Source organism: Canis lupus, chromosome 8 (genome assembly GCF_048164855.1).
Source record: "Canis lupus baileyi chromosome 8, mCanLup2.hap1, whole genome shotgun sequence".
Classification (NCBI taxonomy): domain Eukaryota; kingdom Metazoa; phylum Chordata; class Mammalia; order Carnivora; family Canidae; genus Canis; species Canis lupus.
In genome coordinates this window covers 76,928,820-76,953,105 of record NC_132845.1, presented here as the reverse complement: position 1 = coordinate 76,953,105, position 24,286 = coordinate 76,928,820, and the positions used below count along the sequence as shown (strand labels likewise).

The 24,286-nt window shown below is 41.6% G+C and overlaps 1 protein-coding gene and 1 pseudogene across 3 annotated transcripts in view; both read left to right on the top strand.

Moving 5' to 3' along the window:
• CRCP (CGRP receptor component) overlaps nucleotides 1-20,370 on the top strand; it is a 37,124-nt gene extending 16,754 nt beyond the window's left edge. For 2 of the 3 annotated variants that reach the window (XM_072837613.1, XM_072837612.1), the window contains exons 5-6: nucleotides 12,950-13,007; nucleotides 18,312-20,370. In XM_072837613.1, coding sequence (XP_072693714.1) covers nucleotides 12,950-13,007; nucleotides 18,312-18,458 — 205 coding nt within the window. In that variant the 3' untranslated portion in view covers nucleotides 18,459-20,370. The remainder of the gene's footprint in view (nucleotides 1-12,949; nucleotides 13,008-18,311) is intronic. The other variant, XM_072837614.1, reaches the window with a different exon arrangement.
• LOC140639136 (DAZ-associated protein 2 pseudogene) lies at nucleotides 8,461-9,335 on the top strand (annotated as a pseudogene).
• Nucleotides 20,371-24,286: the final 3,916 nt, after the last annotated feature.

The window sequence follows — 24,286 nt, the reverse complement described above, 5'->3', positions numbered from 1 at the left end:
AGGCAGAGGGAGAAGCAGGCTCCATGCACCGGGAGCCTGACGTGGGATTCGATCCCGGATCTCCAGGATCGCGCCCTGGGCCAAAGGCAGGCGCCAAACCGCTGCGCCACCCAGGGATCCCTATTATAAATTTTTTAATCAGCATCTAGAACAGATCCTGCCATTTGGGATTTTACTACATCTATAGATCAGTTTTTGGGGAGAATGGATACCTTATCAATATCAAATCTTCCGATCCATGAAAACAGTGTATCTCTCCACTTCGTTAGGACTTTAATTTCTTTTATCACTATTTTTGTAGATCAGCCTGCAGCTTCTGCATGATTTATTGATTTATTCTTGTTATGCCCAAGATTGCGAATCCGAGAAACCACAAGGAGCTGACACCGATGCAAACACACGAGGGTTTATTTACAAGCTCGAGCTTGGGTCCAAGTATACCCGATACAGCGGAGCAGGGACTTGGACCCCCAAGGGGGTTACAGCTGGGGTTTTTTTGGGCTGGTCTAGGAGATCTTCAGAAGGGGTGGAGGAATTTTTTCCATTCCAATATGGGGGAAAGGGTCGGGGAGTTTCTTAAGATCTGATACGGGATTCTCTGCCGAGGGCATTCTGAGCTTTATTGTCTTTCCGATACGGGATTCCCTGCCTAGGACATTCTGCAGTTTTTCCTATAAAGTTCAGCTCTTATTCCCAGGGGCCTAAGATGGCTGTACTTGTGCTAATGCTAAACTTGAGGTGGAATGGCCTTAATTTTTCTCAGCCTCCACAATTCTATAAATTTAATAAATTTTGGTGCTATTGTAAAAAAATACTTTTTTTAGTATGTTCCTTATGATTTTTCTTTGAAGACAATCATGGTATTTGTGAATACAGATGTTAAATTTTTTTTCGAATCTTTTTACCTTTATTTCTTTTCCCTGTCCCATGCTCTGGCTAGGACTATGATGTTTGATATATGATGTTCAGTTGGAGTGGTAGGAGCAGATGTCATTACCTTGTTCCTGATGTTAGGGGAAGGCTTTCAGTTAATTTACCAGTAAGTATGTTAGCTTAAGTTTTTCATGGATGATTCTTACAGGTTAGGAAGTTTAGTTTGCTGAGATTTTTATCATGCCTGGATGTTATTCCTCTGGTCTGTCTTATACTGTAGCTTCTAGCCACATGCAGCTGTTGATCATTTGAAATGTGACTTGTACTAAGGAGGAATTACATTTTTAATTTTACTTAAACTAAATTTAAGTGTTGGTAGCCATATGTAGTCAGTGGCTGGCATTTTGGGCAGTACCATTTTATAATACCTCCACTAATTGATTTCATCTCACAGCCATAGGCAAAATTCAGCGGCCTTTACAAGTCCTTTGCTGAATGATTCTGCTGTTTGGTATACTGAATTTATCCTGGGAGAAAAGTGGAAAGGCCTTCCTCCAATTTAGCATTTCCACTTATGCCACCTCTGATCAGAAGCTGCAGTCAGTGATTAAAGAGAGCACAGACCTTTTGGAGCACAGGTTCTTTTTTGCCCTCCCTGGCTTCAGGAAGCTGTATACAAGCTGCTCTAGGAACATGTGTACAGCTGCCTAGCACTGGTATATACTGTGCTATGGTCTAAATTGACCAAAATTTCATTTCAGTTTACCTTCTAAGCCTTTCCCAGGAAGTTGCAAGCTTTTAAGAGGCTCCAGAATTCCAGAATAGTTACATCAGACAGATTCCATCAGTGCAGATATCATCTGGATAGACAGGCAGATTCCTGGCGCTTCCTATTTTACCACTTTTCCAGAATCATCTCTGTTCTTTTTCTTTTTTAAAGAAATTAAGACTATATTTTAGATCACTTTTAGGTTAACAGCAAAATTAAGGGGAAGATATAGACATTTCCCATATCCCCCTCCATCAGATGCACAGCCTCCACTTTATTAACATCCCCCCATCAGATTGGTAAATATGTTGCAGTCAGTGAACCTCCATTGACATATCATTATCACCCAAAGTCCATAGTTTACATTGTGGTTCACTCTTAGCATTATACATTCTCTGGATTTGGAAGAATGTATAATAACATGTATATCCACTTGTTGCAGTATCACAAGAGTGTTTTCACTGACCTGCAAATCCAATCCTCTGTGCTCCACCTCTTCATCCTTCCCTCCCACATACAACCCCTGGCAACCATTTATCTTTTTACCTCTCCATATTGCCTTCTTCAGAATGTCTTGTAGTTGGAATCATAGGGTATGTAGTCATTTTCAGATTATCTTCTTTCACTTAGTAATATGCATTTTAAGCCTCCTCCATGTCTTTTTATGGTTTCATAGCTCATTTCTTTTTAGCACTAAAGAATATTCCATTGTCTGAACATACCATAGCTTGTCCATTATCCACGAAAGAACATCTTGGTGGTTCCAAGTTTGGGCAGTTACCAGAAAAACCTAATTTAACCATCTGTGCTCAGAAATTTTTTTTTTTTTTTTTTTTTTTTTTTTTTTGGTCATTGTAAGTTTTCAGTTCCTTTGGGTAAATACCAATAAGTACAGAAGCTGGATCACATGGTAAGAGTATGTCTAGTTTTCTAAGATACCATCAGACAGCCTTCTAAAATGGCTGTATCATTTTGCATCCCTCCCATCAATGAATGAGTCTCTGTTGGCTTTAGTCCTCACCAGCATTTGGTGATGTTACTGTTCTGGATTTTGGCCATTCTAATAAATATATAATGGTATCTTGTTTTAATTTGCATTTTCCTAATAAAATATAATGTTGAGCTCCTTTTCACATGCTTCTTTGCCATCCATATATATTTCATTTTAAGATTTTATTAGAGAGAGAGAGCGTGTGTACAGTTGGGGGGGATGGGCAGAGGGATAGGCAGACTCCCCAGTGAGTGGAAAGCCTTATGTGGGGCTGGATCCCAGGACCCTGAACTGAGCCAAACACAGAAACTTAACCAACTGAGCCCCCCAAGTGCCCCTATGTATCTCCTTTGATGAGGTGTTCATTCAGATCTTTTGGCCATTTTTAATTGAGTTGTTTTCTTACTGTTTTAAGAATTTACTGTATATTTTGGAAAAGTCCTTTATCCTGTGCCTTTCATAAATATATTCTCCCAGTCTGTGGTTTGTTTTCTCATTTTCTTGATGTTGTGTTTCACAGAGCAGATGTTTTTAATTTTAATGAAGTCCAGTTTTATCAGCTGTTTCTTTCATGGATTGCGCCTTTGGTAGTGTAGTTGGAAAGTCATCACCAAACTCAAGATCACCTAGGCTTTCTCCTGTATTATCTTCTAGGAATTTTTATAGTTTTGCATTTTACATTTGGGTCTAGTTGTCTAGGCAGTTGTCTAGGTGGTGGAGAGGCAGAGTCCTGGTTTTTCCCACACTGCCATTTTCCCTGAATCCTCTCTCTTCATTTTTCTCTTTTTCCTCCCCCCTCTTTGTTGTTCAAACGATAATTTTTATTGATCTCTCTGTAAATTCACAGACTCTTTTGTCTGTCATCTTCATTTTGTTAATAAGCCCAGCCAGTGAATTTATTTCATACATTATGATTTTTAGTTCTAAAACTTCCATTTATTATTTATAATTTCTGCCTCTTTCCTGAGAACATCAATTATTCCACCCATTTCAAGAATATTGTTATAATAGCTACTTTAAAATCTTTGATAATTCTAACATATGGGTTATTGTAGGTTTGGTATTTTTTCCTTTGAGAATGAGTTGTATATTCTTTCTTTCCATTGAGGTAATTTTAAATTATGTCCTGGACCTTTTGAATATTATAGTGTTTAGACTCTGGATCCTGTTAAAAGTCTCTGCTTATTTTGTTGTTTATTTTAGCAGTCAACCCAGTTAGGTTCACACCTCAAGTCTCTTGCCTTCCATGGGCAAGGATTTTAATGTCAGTGTAGTTTTTAAAACTTTTGATCTGCTGCTTTGGATGTTTTTTGCAAATGAGACTGGAGTGGTGGTTTGACATGATTTTTGTTGTTTTGGGACTGTTCTGCACATGAATGGCTCAAGCTGAATCTGGGGTTTGTGCTGATTTATGCTCAGATGTAGGAGAATCCCCCTTCTCTAGCTCACTTCTCTGAGATGGCCCCCAAACTCTGACCCACTTGAGCCTCCCCTGTTGGTTCTTTGGCCACAAGTACCAGATTTCTCTCAAAGATTTATTTATTTATTTATTTTTAAATCAACACTGATTTCTGTTCTTTTTTTTTTTTTTTTTTTTTTATTTATTTATGATAGTCACAGAGAGAGAGAATGGCAGAGACACAGGCAGAGGGAGAAGCAGGCTCCATGCACCGGGAGCCCGACGTGGGATTCGATCCCGGGTCTCCAGGATTGCGCCCTGGGCCAAAGGCAGGTGCCAAACTGCTGCGCCACCCAGGGATCCCTCTCTCAAAGATTTAGTTGGCCACATGTACAGTTGTTATTGGTACCACCCTTGGGGCAAAGCAAGGAGAGGTAAAGAGCAAAGGGGAAAAAGGATATTACTTGGCACTCTGGACGACCAAGATTCTCTTTGTAGCTACACTTGCTGATAGGGGCTCCCTAGGGAGCTGCCATTGAGCTGCAAATTTCATCCAGATTTCCGGGTCTCAGGGGCCCCTTTCCCCAATCTTCTGGCTGGAAAGATGGGATTTCTCTTGGAGTTTTAGCTGCTTGTTGGAGCTACTGCCATAGCTCTCCTGTGGCATGAGAATCAGTGCTGTGAGAGAAAAGAGAAAGCAAACATCTATCCCCCACACTAACTAGTTCTTCAAGTTTTATTTTAATTTCCAGTCCACCTACCTTTGTATACTTTTAACAGTTCTCAGGTTATTCCTTTTGTATTTAGTCCTGGGGGCTTTTTGTTGTTATAATAAGCAGAAAGATTGGCTTTTAGGGATCTATTTCTTATCTACAAGACAAGTCCTGATAGTTTTTTAAGGCCTCTTCTCACTATGTGTCTGGTCTGGTGTATTGCTTCCCATCCCAACATCTTTTCTTGTACACATTTACCCCTGGCTACCATTCGAGAAACTCAAAAATGGAGCATCTGGCTGGCTCAGTCAGTAGAGCATGAGGTTCTTGATTTTGGGGTCATTTGGAGAGCAGACCCCATGTTGGGCATAGAGTTTAAATTTAAAAAGAAGAAAGGAAGAGGGATCCCTGGGTGGCGCAGCGGTTTGGCGCCTGCCTTTGGCCCAGGGCGCGATCCTGGAGACCCGGGATCGAATCCCACATCGGGCTCCTGGTGCATGGAGCCTGCTTCTCCCTCTGCCTGTGTCTCTGCCTCTCTCTCTCTCTCTCTCTCTCTCTGTGACTATCATAAATAAAAAATTAAAAAAAAATCTTTAAAAAAAAAAAAAAAGAAACCCACAAATGAGAATTTTCTTGCAAGCCTATTCATGATTGGCCATAATCTATGTAAATTTAAACCAGATTGTAATATTCGGAGAAGTTTCTTTTTTCCATGTGTGATTCTAAAGTTGAGGATTTGTAAATTCCTTTGTGACTTGTTGGTGCCTATTTTTCATTAACTGGTTGACTTCTAGGACAGATCTGTGCCAGGGTTTTTACGTAGGTTAGTGACTGCAAGAAGCAAAAGCTGCAGGCAGTCGTGTTCTACAGACAACCAGTAGAGGGGGCTGGCAGGCTGCTTTTTCTGTAGATGGGGCCTGGCTCCTCCTCTGAGGCAGAGCCATTGTAGCTCATTGACTTTCATTGGCCTCAGTACCTATGATCCAGGGGCTGCTTACCATTATACCAGACCTGGACCATCTTTGTGCTAGCCAGTGTGATATAAGACAGGAATATATATAATATAAATAAACATATATATAAATATATATGAATAAACATTTATATCAGAAACTGCTGAAGTGCTCATTAATCCTTATATCTGCATATCCCCAAGAGAGTTTTTCTCTACCATCCTCTCAGGAAGAGGAGATTCAAGATAATAGCCCTTAAAGGGTCTAGTTCTCATGGTACAAACTGGAACTCTATTATAATTTGCTTAAGTACCTCCACTGCTAGAATCCTTGAGGGTATAATAGAAACCATGTTTTAGGGATCCCTGGGTGGCGCAGCGGTTTGGTGCCTGCCTTTGGCCCAGGGCGTGATCCTGGAGACCCGGGATCGAATCCCACGTCAGGCTCCCGGTGCATGGAGCCTGCTTCTCCCTCTGCCTGTGTCTCTGCCTCTCTCTCTCTGTGTGTGACTATCATAAATAAATTAAAAAAAAAAAACAAATAGAAACCATGTTTTATTTTACTCCATAGCTTTATTCAGCAAAATGGTAGTGTTGAAACTCAACTCGAAGTCACTTTAACACTAAGTCCTATGTTAATTTTCTATAGTCTATTATATTTTTCTATAGTTCATTTTCTCAAAGCATTTGATTCTTTAATCATTTTTGCTTGAAGCATTTAGTTCTTAAGAACTGCAGTCTGTCTTACAGCCCCAGGTCTTATCCTGATACCTGTTCCCTAAGATGTGCAGACAGCTATGTCTGCCAGAATAGAAGGACTTGTCTTTGAGACCCAGCTTAGGTAGGTTTGTAAATAACTTTGAGTCCTAAAGGGACTCTTCTGTACACAGATTACTCTTGGGGTTTGGCATCATATTTGGGATATATACTTCTAGGGCCAGCAAAGCCCAGAGGAAATGGATGAGTTGTCAGATTTCACGAGTATCTGGATTATGGGTAGTCTCTCTGCTCTGGGAGCATGGACTCCTGCCCCAGGTCTCCCCAGTGTTCTGCAGTTGTCTCTTCTTTGCACTTTTCTTGAAAGTCAGTCCTGCCCTAGCTCTTTCTTTGACTTATCCTCCATCTTTGTCTGTTTGAGAGATACAAAGATGAATACAGTATAAGTGCTATGGTAGGAGGGACATGGTAGAGAGACACTAAAGTGTTGGAATTTGAGTATATTATTTTGTCTCTGGGAGGTGACACTGGGTTTTAATACAAAGGAAGAGTCAGCCAGGTGCAGGTCAGTTAGTTCTTCAAGCAGAAAGAACATGATGTGCAAAGGCACAGAATCAAGACGTAGTCTGATGCTTTTCTGTGCAATGTTTAGTTTCATTTAATCGGGATATGAGTGCTTAGGGAAAGCAAAGGCATATGAACCTAGAGGATTGGAAATATCAGATTGGGTTCTGGAGACTAAACTAAGGAATTCAAGTTCATACCAAAATCCTGGTAGAAGATTACAAGCAGGATAATGAGGCAGCCAGATTTTTATCTTTTAAAAGTACTTTATTGGGGATCCCTGGATGGCTCAGCGGTTTAGTGCCTGCCTTTGGCCCAGGGTGTGGTCCTGGAGTTCCGGGATCGAGTCCCACATCAGGCTACCTGCCTGGAGCCTGCTTCTCCCTCTGCCTGTGTCTTTGCCCCTCTCTCTCTCTCTCTCTCTCTCTCTGTGTCTCATGAATAAATTAAAAAATAAAAATAAATAAAAATACTTTATTTCAGGTACCTCTGAGAATAGAGGTCATTGTCCTCTAACCAAGAAAAATTGTGGCTTATAGAAATGGTGAGAAGGGGATGGAGATCTTGAAAGAAATAATCTGGGATGCCTGGGTACCTCAGCAGTTGAGCGCCTGCCTTTGGCCCAGAGTGTGACCCTGGAGTCCCGAGATTGAGTCCCACATCAGGCTGCCTACATGGAGCCTGCTTCTCACCCTGCCTGTGTCTCTGCCCCCCCCCCCTCTCTCTCTCTGTGTCTCTCATGAATAAATAAATAACATCTTAAAAGAAAAAAAAAACTAGAAAGAGATGAATGAGATTGAGATGAATCTGAGATTCTCATCAGATAAGAGAATCATTAAAGAATGCTGTGTAGAAGCCATAAAGGTAGATAGTCTTAAGGAGAGAATGATCAACAATGTCAGATATCACAGAGACAGGTAAAAGAAGACAGGGAAGCATCCACTAGAGTTGTCTGTGTGGAGGCATAGAGCCCTTTGGCAAGAACAGTTTTAGTGATCAGTTGGGGCACGAGCTAAAGTGTAATGAGTTGAAAAATGAAAAGGATGAAAGGGACAATAAAGGGACAATAAAAACAGGCTTAGTTATGAAGTGAGGGGAATGTGTTTAACCTGCAGACCCTCAAACCAGAGCCTGCAGTCAGTGTGGGTCTGTGATTTTGCTCCTGCAGTGCTCAGCTCCTTGAATGTAGGAGCAGAGAACTTGCTTGTTTGGTTTGACTCCAAGTCAGCTTTTTCATGGAGCAGCTGTGTTTTTGTTGCTAGTCGACTTACAAGATCCTTTTGTGTAACTATAGGAACATTTCCAGCAGTTCAGAACCTAGCTTGATAATGACCGGTCGATGAACTGGATTCCATTGCTTTGATTGATTTGAGCAGAGATGCTCATTTATTTAGCTCTACTTTTTCATTTCTGCTTAACTGAGAAAATTATCCAAAATGAACTTTTTCCTTTCAGATCCCTTCAAATATGCTTTCTCCCCCACATTGCTGTGGCCTCTGTGGAATATGAGCCCCTTTGCTGAAACTTTGGACTTTTGTTTTTCTGAGGGTCTTTTTCCCTTTCTTCCCTTCAATTATAGTCTTTCCTCGTGCTTATTTCCTTAGCTGGCAGACATGCTCCAGGGTCCCTCCAGAACCTCCCCTCCTCAGGCTGTAGTTGCTCCTTGCCTTCTCTTTTCCTTCAAGAGATTATTTTGGTCTGTGATGCTGAGAGGAACCAGACCCATAACTACTGTGAACAGCAAAGGTCAGTATCAAACACAGATCTGTCCTGTGCAGCCTTGTGGGAATCCAGTCCACCTTCAGATCTTGTGACTTCTCAGGCTCCTCCTGTACTGATGCTCCCTCCATCTGCCTACTCAGAGCTCTTATTGGAGCTTTGTGCAGCCGTGGGCAGCCCCAGTCGCTACCACGTCAGCTGCTTTTCCTGGCACCTCACTGTATCTTCCCAGGGCCCAGACGTGGCTTTTGGCCCTTTAGAGTCCATAATCCCTATGACTTTGATCCACTTGGTCCCACCTGTCCACCTGGTTCAACAGTGCTGGTGGAAGGCAAGTATTTTGCAGGTAGGAGATTCAGAGCTGGGGCCGCTGCTGGCAGCATTCCTCCTCCACGTCCAGGATTCCTTCCCAGTGCTGCTCAGCTTGGAGCCTCACAGGGAGCCAGTGTCCTCAGAACTCAGTGAAAGGGAAACCTCTTCGTGGGTGGCTTAGATGGTGACTCCAGCATCTGGTGAGGAGGTAGGCCACCAGTGTGCTGGGAAGGACATCAGTTACCTTTGGCACTATCACAGTTCAGCTGCTTTAGTCCTGTTAGCCTCTCATTTCACTTCAGACACGTGTTGTGGTGTCTTTCCGGTGCTGAAACTTTTGGACACTTTTCAGATTTAATAAGAAACTACATTATAGGGGCACCTGGGTAGCTCAGTCTTTCAAGTATCTACTTCAGGCTTGGTCATGATCTCAGGGTCTTAGGATTGAGTTTTGCACTGGGCTCCCTGCTCAGAGGGGAATCTGCTCCCTCTCCCTCTGCTCCTCCCTCATTCATGCTTGCTCTCTCCCACTCACTCGCTCTCTCAAATAAAAATCTTTTAAAAAAATAGAAACCGTATTACAGTAGCAGAATCTCCCTGAAGCGTTTTGGTGTAGGGGAGGTAGCCATTCATAAAATAAAGTAGACAAAGCAGCCCTAAGGATCTTCCTTAAATTCCTCTGGAATTATACTGTACCATACTGGTCTTTGCTTTTAGTAAGGAAATATCAATTAGGCTTTGAGGGAACTTTCATCTTCCTAAGAATTAAAATTGCCAAAATATCTGGATTGGTCTTTAGTCTCCTTTAAGTCTTTGATTTATAGTATATGTCATAAATGAAACACTTCAGTTGTCTGACTTAGCTTTTCTATCCTTTGCCCCATATCCATCCTCAAACCTTGTCTTCCATTCCCTCCTGCCAGTCCCCATTGAAACAGAGTTGCAGGCCAGAGACCAATCAGACTAATAACCTCCTCCTCTCCTTGGACATCTCCCCTTGTGCTTTTAACTTGTCTTTCACAAGGATCTTCTGAAACTCGTTCTGTGCCCCAAGCACAGACCCCATTACTTCGGCTTTCACACCTGCCTCTTAGACCCTCCTCTCACAGGTTTTTCTCATCAGACATGAACCAAATCTAAATTTGCTTTAATGCCAGAAAAACTGAGGTTCATCCAAACAAAGAATATCAATACAAACTGTACTGAAAACGAGTTTGTTTAAAATCTGGGGCAGTGAGGAGGATGTCTTTCAAAAGCCTGATAACTTTAGAGCCAAATTTCAGAGGGGAATTTTCTGATCAAAATTTGGTTGCCATTTGTTGTCAACCTGCCTGCCACAGCCATTCATGGCTCCCAAGAATTCCTAAGCTGGGTTAATGGAGTCATATTGTGAATGCCTCACTTCCAAATGACTTGAGTCCAGTGAAATCTCATTAGAGTTAAGAATGTTTGGAGATCCTTAATACCTTCATTTTTGTTTTCAGAAATTGGGTTTTATTTTATGTTATAATTTCAGTTCATCTAAATGTGTACATGTGATGTTTGGTTATACCATTGATTATTATAGAGATTCTCTGTTGTATGTTTCTCTTTGCACTGTGGCACACTTTTTTTTTTTTTTTTTTTTGGTGACACACTTTGCTGATTAATTTTTTAATTCTCAAAATGTAGAATAAAGATTGTTTTGAAAATTTTAAAAAAGTGGTAACACTGCATTACCAAAGGGGAAAAAAAGATTATTTTCTCTACAGTTAATCCTCAGTCCCCACAGTCCAGTTGTGACCATCACTGTTGTTCCACCAAACTATTGCACAGGCCACCACCAGTGCCCTCTTTGTTGGCAGATCTGGTTACTTCTATACTGTCAGTCTGCTTTCCCCTCTTCAGCATGTGATGTTGTTGCTCCTGCCCTTTTCCCAGAGCTTTTCCTCCCTTGGTTTCCCTAACATCACTCTCTCAGGTTTTCTTTGCCTCTCTTTCCTCCTCCTTTGCCACCTTCTCTCCCAGACCCTTAACTGGAGATGTTTTATGGTGCCCTGTCTTGTGTCTCCACTTACTCTGTAGTTGGTCTCTGGACTGTGATATCCACTCCCATGGTTTTGTATCACTCCTTGCTAGTACATCCAGCTCTGGTCTTTTTCTTTAGTTCTAGACCACACTAGAACTAGAACTAGACGAATGGCTGAACAGAGACCTCTTCATTGTTCCAAAAGCACCACAAACTCCTCAGATTTCAAGTAATAGATTTTTCCCAAACAAACTAAAAACCTGACACTAAACCCTGACTCTTCTCTTCTCTCTTTCCCCACCCAACCAAGGCTGTTGTCAGGTCCTGTTACCTATACCTGAGGTTGACCTTTCACATGTCCAGCCTCTCATTGCCAGCCCTGCTGCTACCCAGGTTCACGGCCTTGTTTTTTCTCACCTCAGCATATCACTCCGTTCCTTGGTTACTTTCCAGTGTCCACAGAGTCACATCCAGCCTGTTGTTAGTTGGAGCCCTGTGTGGTCTTGTCCTAAGGACTCAGCTTCATGTCTCACAGCCTTTCATGCAGCCATTTCCTAAAACTCCATAATTTTTGTTCTTGCCGTTTACTTATGCTGTTCCTGCCCTGACTGTCCATTGCTCCCATTGTTTTGTCTAGAAAACTCTTCAGGGCCCAGTGCAAAGGTTTCCTCCTCAGTGAAGTCATCTTCGAGTCTAGAGTAAATGTTTGCAGGATTATGAGGAAGGAGTAGAACTTCACTACAAGTGCCTTACTAATGACTTCCATTTATGGAGAAATTGCTGTGACAGTCATCATTTGAATACCGAACACTAGAAGCAGATGGTTAAGAACATGAGCTTTGATGACTGAGTCCCAACTCTCTATTTACTAGCTGTGTAACCCTTGGACAAGTTATTTACCATCTCAGCATCGATTAAGTCAATGTGCTTGCCATATGGGAAGAAGCAATAAATGGTAGCTGCTGGCACTATAAACAGAAAGATGTTCATCCCTCCTTAACCCCCTGATGAGATATTAAGTTCTATTATGATTGCTGTTATACAGATGGCGAGACCGAGGCAGAGGGAGGCTGGCTAATATGCTGTTTCTCCAAAGGCGGCTGTGGGCCTGTGGCTCAGTCATCTGTTTATTTCAGAATGTCTTTAAAGTTCAGTAAATATTTACTGAGTTGATCCGAAAGATGAATCTGGAGCTTCTGGGTCAGATTGAGAGGGAAACTTAGAAATTGTCACCTGCACAGGGGTGGTAAAAGAAAAAAGCTGTTCTTTTTTCTTTTAAGTCCTATATCACCTTCAAGAGTCCACACATTTCAACCACTCCTTTAGAAATGAGCTAGATATTACCTTGTGACAGGTGATAATTATTATCTTCAACAGTTACTTACATGTTTGTTAAAATTTCTTGTATTTGTCTTCTTTCCCCAACTGGCTTGTAAACTTTGTGGGCAGAGGACTGTGCCTTATACTTCTGTGCATTAACCCCTACCCCCCTCTAGTCCTGGTTTTTGTTTCTGATATAACAAGTGAAAATCTGACATTTAATATTAATCTCAAAAAGGAATTCTCTGCCATTTCTAAGTGATACCAACCAACCAAGATTATTTTATTAATCTTTTGGATTAAGAAAATGTTATTTTCTTCATATTTTCCAGATAAAATTGATTAAAACTGCACCTCTTCTATTTGTTACATTTCTTTTAATCCATACATTAGTTGTTTTTTGATTCTAATACACATTTGTACCCTCTCAAGAGTCTCTGATGTGGGCTCTTCAATTCTCATTCTCCCTTTTACAGTTGAAGAAACTGAGGGCCACTTTCCAAGCAGTTTTCCCATTTGTTATCTGACACCGTGTTCTCTGAACAGCTTGGTCAAGACTCAAGATTCTGAAGGGAATAAGAGTTTTAAATGCTTTGTACTTTCATTTGACAGAGCTGAGAAGCTTCAGCTGCTGAATCACAGGCCTATGACTGCTGTTGAGATCCAGCTGGTGAGTGAAGGAGGCCCGAATATGAGGGGAGTGGTTTCTGAGTCTGAAAGGGAGAAAGGGTGATGAAGGCTGGAACTGCCATTTCCTGAAAAGACTGCCCGCCTGCCCCATTTTATAAGTGAAAGGAGACCTCACCAATTGGATCCTAGTTAGTATGGACTTAATGAAAGTAGACTGGGGAAATTTTGTTCCTTCCTTAGGGTTTGGGCCTGCATCGCAGCACTCTTTGTCTCCCCTGATGTCCCACCCTATCCTGGTCATTGCTTTCCTGTAGGGGTTATTGCCAACCAGATGTTGCAGAAAAACAAGAGACTCACCATGACTCTGGCAGAATTTCTCCTCCCTGACTCCCACCCTTCAACCCTATTCTTCCTGTTTCTGTTCTTAGTTCACAGAGCACAAGTGTACTTCCCCACATGCTCTTTCTGTCAGCCTCCTGGCCCAGTCTCTCAAGCCAGAAACCTGGAAGTCATTCTCTTCTTTGATCTCACATGCACTTAGTCCCCAGGTTCTGTTGCTTGTGTCTTCCCCTGTTCTCTCTCCTCTCCCTGTCACACTGTGTTAATTTCTGTCTTTTCTCAGTGCAGCTCTCGTGGTTGTCCTCTCATCATCCCTGCCTCAGGCTGGCCCCTACAGTCCACCTTCTGCACCGCTGTCAGAGTTCACTTTCTCAGACCACAAACTTGATCATCTTGTTTCCCTGCGTATGACCATTCAGTGGATCCTCATCACTTGCACAGTCTACACAGCAGTCACAGTATAAAGCTTTAGAATTGTGCAAGACAGCCAGAGTAAAAGCTATACATGGTCTAAGGAGAATGTGAAGCTGAGGCCCAGTGAGAAAATCTGTGTGGTTACTGTGTTGGTGTCCTGGGAACACCGTGAAGCTCTAAATACCAGGCAGGCCATTTAATTGTCGGTAAAAAAAAAAAAAACTGATTAGAGAATTAACAAAATGAGAAAAAAGGAGTTTGCAAAGTCAGTTTTAGAAGTACTTATCCTTTGTCAAATTTCTCTCAGAAAGTGTGGAAGAAAGCAGCCAAAAATACCTATGATGTTTAGAGTTTCTTTAAAAAGAACCTTTGTAAAAGGTTCATGGAGGGACGTCTGGGTGGCTCAGTGGTTGAGCATCTACCTTCGGCTCAGGTCATGATCCTGGAATTCCGGGATCAAGTCCCGCATCAAGCTCCCCACAGGGAGCCTGCCTCTCCCTCTGTCTGTGTCTCTGCCTCTCTATCTCTCTCATGAATAAATAAATAAAAACCTTAAAAAATAATAATAAATAAATAAAAGGGTCATGGGGCATTTAATTTTCGACTAAGACTTTTATTGTCCTCCTAATGTTTTCCTGTCCTTCAAAATGCCCCCAAAATTAAATTAGAAAAATTCCGGGATCCCTGGGTGGCGCAGCGGTTTGGCGCCTGCCTTTGGCCCAGGGCGCGATCCTGGAGACCCGGGATCGAGTCCCACGTCGGGCTCCCGGTGCATGGAGCCTGCTTCTCCCTCTGCCTGTGTCTCTGCCTCTCTCTCTATCTGTGTGTGACTATCATAAATAAATAAAAATTAAAAAAAAATAAATAAATAAATTAGAAAAATTCCTTCCATAAAGGGTGACTTTCTGGGGGAACTGGCCTTTAGGGTAAATAGAGATTCCTTTTTTTTTTTTTGTATCCTTACTCTGATGCATTCAACTGTGCAGGAGATTCATCTTAGAACAGAAAAAAAAAAACAAATCAGCAAGAAACTAATCCATGTCCCTCTGGGTTAAAAATCACATGTTAGCTCCTCCAACTTTAATCAGCAACATATGTTATTCATGGCTTAATGACAGATGGAGAGAGGAGATGAAGATTAGCATGATCTCATCCCAGAGCCTGTAGAAAGCTCTATCATTATTTGGTATGATTAGCTGCTATTAAGAGTGCCTGCTCTATGCCATGGGCTTCGTAGGTGTCACCTTTAATGCCCTCACCATAGTCTTGGCTAGTGAGTGGCAAATTGGGTCTGTCTGACTTAGCACCTTACTTTCTCCTCCAAGCCATGTGCTTTTGCATAGTAAGAAGAAAGAAGTGTGTGGCATCCCCTCAGACTGTCCTTTCCTTTCTCCTTTTCACAGGTAGGTAGGTAGTAGGTCTTGATAAATACGGTATGTTGTTTCTCAGCAGTTGGACCATGTTATAGTCAGATTTTCCCCAGCCTGGGATTTGGCTACAAAGGATAGCAAATCCCAGTGACAATATCTCTTCTCATAAGAGAGGGATCAGAAATGAGGTTTTCACAAAGGGTGTGAAGTACAGAAGACTTGAGAATATCCTTGCATTAACCTTACGGCCATTATTCTCCCTGTGTCCAAAGTATTTCCAGCATCCAGCATTTGTATTCAGTTTTGGGGGGTAAAGCTACTTTTGGTTACACCTCAGCCATGGTTTGTGGTAAGCCTCAGATCCACAGGAGCCTGCCCCCCACTTCTGTGATTCTGTCCCCGTCCTGCCACTGTCCTCAACAGTACTGCCATATACGCCTGTTGGAAGTTAGTGATTATAAATGTCTTAGATTGTATCGTCTTATGGCTTACAAAACACTGTAATATGTGTTCTTATTTGGTCCTTAACTGTGGATGTTACATTCATTTTACATTAGAGAAAAGTGAAATTTACAGAGGTTAAGTGAACTGTTCTGGGTCAGATAGCTAGAAGTGTCCATAGTTATTAGGTTCAAGTTGTTTTGGTAATGTAGGAAGTTGGCCTTGGCAGCTCAGAATGAGAGACACCATTTTTGGAGTATAGCAGCCCCATTTGACAGTTCCTAGGAATTGATACGGTCTTTGTATATGATAAAAATTTAGCGTTGACTCATCTGCAAATACTTTGGATTTTTACATCTCATTCACCCTTCTGTTCCGAACAACTTGAAACCTTGGGTGTTTGAGAACGTTGAGGTGGTGCTTTGTGTCTCTTTGGGCTCAGTTTCTTCTGTGTTGGGAAGAAAAGGTGAGGAGTAATACAGTTAGTATCATTTTATCTTAGAGACCCAAGAGGTATTAGTGAGTTTTTGGTTTCTGAGTTTCTTTTTTGTATAAATGTGTTTTCATTTTGCTTAATGAGGTTTAGGTTTTTTTTCCTGTGACTGGGAATCTTGGTTTGAAAAGGAAAGTTTCTGTTCTTCGGCCCTATTGCCTATCAGCTGACGCCTGATCATCATTGCATCTGCCACACGCAGTGATCAGGATGCAAGAAGGTGGTCTGTTCAAGTCTTCTCTATTTGGTTTTCTAAAAATGAGGCCTCTGAGAAGTCCTATAACTCTAGTCTGCCTCTCTGAGAGAGGAAAGGATAGAGGCATGGTGTTCTAGAAAGAGCTGGAATCCAAAGGCAAAGACCTTTCCCTACTTGCTGTAAGACCCAGATCAGGTTTTCTTTACAATGCTGAGCCTACACTTACTCATCTATAAATTGTCCTGACTTCCACATGCTTGAGAAGCTCTGGTGGCAGTGATTCTGGGAAAGCCCCTGCACAAATACTGGTGGGAAGTTGTCAGTGTTCTAAGACTAGTCTAAATCTCCTTTCCTGCTTCCCCTGAGTCAGGAAGCAGTTCATAATCAACTGCACATGGCAATTTATAAATTTGGAGACATTCCTTTCTCAAATGGAGATCATCTTTTCTTAGGGTTAAATAATCAAATTGGATATACCCCTTTCCAACTCCTTCATATTTTGGAGACAGTCTCTGTTAGATTACTTCCTTTTACACACTGTAATTTTGCATGTCTGGTTTTATTTATTTATTTTTTTAAGATTTTATTTATTTATTAGAGAGAGAGAGAGGCAGAGACATAGGCAGAGGGAGAAGCAGGTTCCTTGCAGGGAGCCCGATGTGGGACTCAATCCCGTGACTCCAGGATCATGCCCTGGGCCAAAGGCAGATGCTCAACCACTGAGCCACCCAGGCGTCCCAGCATGTCTGGTTTTAAAAATGGGTTTTTGAGGATTATTTCTTGTTCAGTAGAGGTTATACTTTATGGAGCTTTTGAATCTTTAGGAAATGGTCGTTTTATTTCACAGCATGATGAGAAGTAGCCCCGTTGGTTCACTCAGGGTCTTCTCCACCCTAGAACACTCAGGATGATTCTCTGGTTGTAGAAACATTTTTGTACCCTAGATGAATGAAGAGACTGATGTTTTCCCAGGAGTTCGTGATGTGATCTTAGACACATCACCTGACTTGATGAGCTTCTGTAAAGGGAGGCGGTCAGACCAAAACCCTCTTCAGGGTTTGAAGTCTAGCCTGTTATCCTGTTTTATTTAAATCTGCTGGGATTTCTTTCTGGAACTCCTCTTGGTTCTAGTCACCAGATCTCAGAGGTTGCTGTGGGAAATACCACAGAACAGAACCCTGGACACCTTTAGCTGTTTATGATAGGTGGCTGGTGCCCCTAAGTGAACATGGGTAAGTAATTTGACTGCCTGTGTATTGCTCTTAAAAACATTGTTGACTATATTTGTATTCATTAATATATTCGAGAACTAGAGGTACAGCTAAGAAAACTGGCTCATAATTGTGGATTATCAGTGTGTAGATTTCCAGGACACATCAAACTGGGCTTTAAGTGGATCTAATTTAGTGAGGCAGCAGGGGATTGTTTCCCAGCCATCACTCTTGCTTCACATTCCTAGGAGGTGATCAAGGCCACATGGTGTGTGTTTGATTGTAGGTGTCAGTGTTGGGCAGGCCCAACTTGAGGTGCTCGTTCTGTCTTTTGCCAGGATTGTTGTGAGGGCTAAAAGAAATAACAGATAGGAAGTGCTATGTGCACTCGGACATGTGAGCTCCCTAAAGAGCTGTTAGTGGCAGTGGGAGTGGGGATGAGAAAAAAAAAAATTTGGCACACAGTGGGCAATTGTCAGATGGGTTGTTGATATAGTTTATAAGTTACAGTTGTGTTTGTTGTGAACTACAAAAGTATATAAAATGCTATTTCACTCCCCAGAAGTGAGTTTTCTTTGCATACAAAGCATATTCAAGTGTGCATGTGGATGGGTATAGAACCATTAAGGTTTTCTATTTCTTTGAAGAAAAATGCTAACCTGCAACTTGCTTTTTGCCCTGGCCCATTTGGAACAGTTGCATAGGAATTGGAGCTGGCTTCTCCCTCCCTCGGAGCCAGGGTGGAGAGAACACAGAGACCTGAGGAGGCTCTGGAGCCAGCGTGCCAGAGGCCAGTGGACTAGAAACAGCATGGGTGGGGAGGGCAGCCTGGACACCGCCTGTTGGCTCATCTGTAACCCTTGGAGGTTTTCTTCTGCAGATGGTTGAAGAGAGTGAAGAACGGCTCACAGAGGAGCAAATCGAAGCCCTCCTCCATACCGTCACGAGCATTCTGCCTGCGGGGCCAGAGGCTGAACAGAAGAAAAACATGAATGACATGACAGTGGATGAAGAGGACCCAGCATAGAAGAGCACAGCCAGCCAGCTGCCTCATGAAGCTGAAAAGCCCAGCAGCCATTTCCCAGACATCCAGAGGATTTTTCATTTGGTTTTACCCTTTATCCCAATGATTTCATGGTTGGTCAGATAAAACACAAAAATAAGCTAAGAAGAAGTACATGTGCCTCTGGGAGATAAAACCTGGTGAAGACAGGCTGTCAGGGCAGAGAGGAGGACAGAGTCAAAGAGGACAATGTGCAACCCTCTGTGGTAAAAATACTTCTGTGGCCTTTGCCATAGTTGTGGGCAGGGCCCTGTGCACAGCTGGTAAAATGCTTGCGTTGCCTTTGATTGGCTATGTCCTAATTAGTTTCATCTGCTTCCCTAGGAGCTTCCCAAGCAGGGGCACTGAGCATTGTTGGGGTGAGAGCTGAGTTAGAAGAATCCAGTTAGATGGCCTGAAACTCCCAGAGCAGCAAAAAGTTGCTCTAGGTTAGAATGAGCCACTGAACTTGGCTCACCTTAGAGGAATCTTTTCCTCCAGCACATCAAAGATAAGAGAAGACTGGCCTGTCCAGCCTTCCTCAGGTCTGAAGGCTCTTTTCCTCTCTTGGCACGGGTATTGTTTCCCAGCTCACTATTTATTCTTCAGTGTTAGGGCACCAGCCCATTCTAGTTGAAAAACCACTGCTGACTGACTGAGTGACAGTGACAAAGAAGTTCAGCGTTGGCTGCCTTACTCACCACCGACAAGAGCCCTGGGTACACACTGCCTCTTGAGGCCAGGTGAGCCTCACTTGCACAGTGGACAGATTGCATCTTTTGAAAGGGCACAGATAGGGACAGAATATGAAGAACTAGAGGTTGACTAATAAGAATTTGAATTTGTTGGCTATTGCAAGGTTGCATCAGTTTTTCAATTTAAAATATTAGGATAGGGGGGATCCCTGGGTGGCTCAGTGGTTTCACGCCTGCCTTTGGCCCAGGGTGCAATCCTGAAGTCCTGGGATTGAGTCCCATGTCGGGCTCCCTGCATGGAGCCTGCTTCTCCCTCCTCCTGTGTCTCTGCCTCTCTCTCTCTCTCTCTCTCTCTCTCTCTCTCTCTCTGTATATCATAAATAAATAAAAATAAATCTTTTTAAAAAAATAAATAAATAAGTAAAATATTAGGCTAATGATCATGTGAAGAGTTTGTTGATATTGAGGTTTTGGAGAGTTCAGTAGCTCCAGACATGTGGTTGCCTTAGGTCCTAGGAGTATTGCTGAAAGCAAATTTCCCACATTTGCCCTGCTCCCCATTTGGGGAAGAAAATACAGACATTAACTTTCCAAATCGGTACTCATTTTGTTGTGAGATTACATACTTTCAGTGCTGCTATTAATTGGATTATTTCCCACCCCCTTGCAATTCCCAGATTATTTCAACCTCCCCACTACCCCTGCCAATTGCAGTTAGGTCATTCTTAACCTTATCATTTGAGGATCAGGCAAAACTGGAATTTGCAGGGCATTTGTTTTTAAATCTCTCTTCCGTATTGGGAGTTTTACCAAGAACTGCTGATTTGTCAGGACGTCATCTGGGTACCTGTGTCACTGTTTTATTTTAACCTTCAGTGTATTCTGTGCATTTTCTTAATGGATTAATCTAGTTAATAATAAATTGTTTCCAAGTGACCACCAACTTTTGGTATTTTTATAAATCCTTGAAGAGTGGGATGCATGGGTGGCTCAGCATTCGAGCATCTGCCTTTGGCCCAGGGCACAATCCCAGGATCCTGGGTTCGAGTCCTCACAGGGAGCCTGCTTCTCCCTCTGCATATGTTTCTGCCTCTCTCTCTCTGTCTCTCCTGAATAAATAAATAAATATTTTTTAAAAAAATCCTGGAGGACTTTGTTTTGCCATGGATAGAAAGAAATAAAATCTGACTTAAAAGTTAAAATGTGTGGATTATTTATTTTTTTATAGGTTTATTTTTATTTATTTATGATAGACATAGAGAGCGAGAGAGAGAGGCAGAGACACAGGCAGAGGGAGAAGCAGACTCCATGCCAGGAGCCTGATGCGGGACTCAATCCCGGGACTCCAGGATCGCGCCCTGGGCCAAAGGCAGGCGGGAAACCGTTGAGCCACCCAGGGATCCCCGTGTGGATTATTTATTTAAAAAAAGTTGAAAAAAAAAATAATAATAATAAAATAAAATAAAATAAAATAAAAAAGAAGTTGAGGGCAGCCCCGGTGGCTCAGTGGTTTAGCACCCCCTTCAGCCCAGGGCTGGCAGGATCCTGGAGACCCGGGATTGAGTCCCACATCAGGCTCCCTGCATGGAGCCTGCTTCTCCCTCTGCCTGTGTCACTGCGCACGCTCTCGCTCTCTCGCTCTCTAGAGCTGTGTCTCCCATGAATAAATAACTTTTTTAAAAAGTTGAATCTATTTAGTGTCATCTATTTTCAATTGCAAGAAAATTTTAAGCTTCTGTATTTGGGACCTTAATTTAACTTCAGTTTCTGATAATGGCAGGTTCTGAAAGACTAAATAACCTTTATAGGAAACAAATAGAATATAATATTGGGAAACTTAACCCATATCACATCTGGGAAGAAGAGCTGGGGAGCCTAGAAATCTTACTTTTCCTTTTTTTTTTTTTTTTTTACTTTTCATTTTATATCCTTCTACGTGGTTTTAGTTCTTGACCATGTGACTATTCTTTAAAAAGAAAAAAAAAGTACATCCATATGCTTGTTCTTGGCCTCTGTGAATGTTACTGAATGTGTACTTGACAGTTGAATTATGTCCCACACAGAGGCTGACATCCATTGTAGTCACTGTAGGAAAGGCAGCTCTGCAGGGACCTGGGGCAGGCATGTGAGGAAGGCAGAGTTTGAGGACTAATGCCAGTGTCTAGCTCAGTGACTGTAGCTGGATATATTTTTAGGTCAACCAGTCTTCCTTTGTTATTCCAGATTTTCCTAAGCTCTCAGTTCACCTTTTTTTCCCAAGCTTTAAATTTTCTTTAGGGGAAAGCCTTAGTTTTTGACACAGGAAGATTTTCTTATCTTTCAAGAAGATACTACGGAGCTCTTTAAAAATTGACCCTTAATTAGAGATTTATCCACATATTTTTCCCTTGCCCCCTTTTGCTTAAATGTTACAGTGTGAGGGAGCCGGGAGGTTCAGTTGCTTAAGCATCAGACTCTTGATTTTGGCTCAGATCATGACCTCAGAGTTGGGAGATCAAGCCCTACATTGGGCTCCGTGTTCAATGGGGAGTCTGTTTGAAATTGTGGCTCTCCCTCTGTCCTTCCCTACACATGCTCGCTCTAAATAAATAAGTAAATAAAATCTTTTTAAAAGTTTACAGTATGACCCACTGCCACCTCAGAAGACTTCCCATTTCTTCAGGACTTGTTCATAAAATGATACCATTTCACTAATTAATCATTGTGTGCCAGCTTTCAAAAGCTTATGCCCTAGTAAGTACATTAATGCTCCAGAATAATATTTGCTAAATCATTTTCTCCCCTGAAGTGAATTTAACACGCATGTAAATAGATCGTTTCTTGATAAACTGTAAAACATCACATACTCTGAAAAGAATCATCAACCTTAATTACACAACAATGAATGAGATAAGAGGAAGTAGAACTGCTTAAGATCCTCTGTGTAATTTTTAAATTAAGATACAATTTATGTACCATAAAATTTGCCCTTTTATTGCAAGGTTATACAATCATCACTTCTAATTCCAGAATTTTTTTCATTCCATAAAGAAGCCCCATACCCACTAGCAGTCATTCTTCATTAACATTTCCCCACAGGCCCTTGGCAGCCACTAATCTAGTTTCTACTTTACGTATTTGCCTATTCTGGTCATTTCGTATAAATTGAACCATACAGTATGTGGCCATTTGTATCTGACTTCTTTCATTCAGCATATTTTTAAGGTTCAGATATGTTGTACCTTTGTTTTTTATGGCTGAATAATAGTTCATTGAATAGATATACCACTTTTGTTTATTCATTCATCAGTTGGTGGACATCAGGAGTGTGTTCATAACTGGCTGTTTATAGATATGCTGTTGAGAACATTCATGTACAAAATTTTTGTGACTTACATTCTCCTTTCTCTTGCGTATAAGTGGAGTTGTTACATCATGTGATAATTCTGTTTAGCTGTTTGATGAACTGCCAAACTGTTTTCCATATCCTGTTTCTACCAGCAGTGCATGATGGAATCCAGTCTCTCTCTCCCTCTTATGAATATAGCCATCTTAGTGGTTGTGAAGTGCTATCTCATTGTGGTTTTGCTTCGTAATTCCCTAATGGCTATTAAAGTTGAACATCTTTGCATGTCCTTATTGGCCATTTTTGTATGTTCTTTAAAGAAATGCCTATTGAAATCCTTTGCATTGGGCAGCCGAGGTGGCCTAGCGGTTTAGGGCCACCTTCAGCCCAGGGCCTGATCCTGGAGACCCAGGATCGAGTCCCACATTGGGCTCCCTGCATGGAGCCTGCTTCTCCTGCCTGTGCCTCTGCCTGCCTCTCTGTCTCTCTCTCTCATGAATAAATAAAATCTTTAAAAAGAATCCTTTGCATTTAAAAAACGGACTTTTTTCAAGGAGTTTTAGGTTTACAGAGGAATTGAGCAGAAAGTATAGGGAATTCCTATATGGGCCATTGCTCCCACCCCCAAGAGTTTCTGTTGTTAACATCTTACATTAGTGTAGTGTATTCATTACAATTGATGAACCAGTATTGATAAACTTTTACTACTTAAAATTCATAGTTTACATTAGGGTTCACTCTTTGTGTTGTACGTTAGAAAGTGCAGTAATGCATACATAAAATGAGTTTTGACAAATATGTGTATTCCACCATTATACTATCATCAGAATATTTTCCATGCCCTGAGAACACCCTGTGCTCCATCCGTTACATCCCCTCCATTCCTCTGAGTCCCTTAAAACCACTGGTATTTTTACTGTCTCCAGTTTTGCCTTTTTCAGAATGTCATATAGTTGGATTTTAGAGCATATGGTCTTTACAAATTGGATTTTTCACTTAGCAATACGCATTGAAGATTATTCCATGTCATTCAATGGCATGATAGCTCATTTCTTTTTAGTATTTAATAATATTCCATTGTCTAGACGTACCTGTTTATCCATTTGCCTATTGAAGGTCACCTTAATTTCTTCCAGATTTTGGTAATTATCAAAAAAGGCCACTATAAACATTTGTGTACATGCCTGTGTGGTCAAGTTTTCAGCTCATTTTGGTAAATACCAAGGAGCAAAATACCTGGATCATAGAGTAAGAGTATATTTAGTTTCCTAAGAAACAGCCAGATCGTCTTAAAGTGACTATACCATTTAGCAGCAATGAATCAGGGTTCCTTTTGTTCTATGTCCTCATCAGAATTTGGTGGTGTCAGTATTTTAGATTTTGGCCGTTCTAATAGGTATGTAATGGTATCGTGTTGTTTTTTGTTGTTGTTTTAAAGATTTATGTATTTATAAGAGACACAGAGAGGCAGAGATGCAGGCAGAGGGAGAAGCAGGCTCCCTGTGGGGAGCCCAATGTGGGACTCTATCTCGGATCCTGGGATCACTCCCTGAGCTGAAGGCAGACTGTTAACCGCTGAGCCACCAAGGTGTCCCAGTATTGTGTTGTTTTAATTGCAATTCCAAGACATAAAATATTCATGTTTTTATATGCTTATTTGACATCTGTATATCTTTATTAATGTCCAGATCTCTTGCCTATTTTTTAATTAGGTTATTTTCTTTCTTTTTTTTTTTTTTTTTAAAGATTTATTTATTCATGAGAGACACACACACACACACACAGAGAGAGAG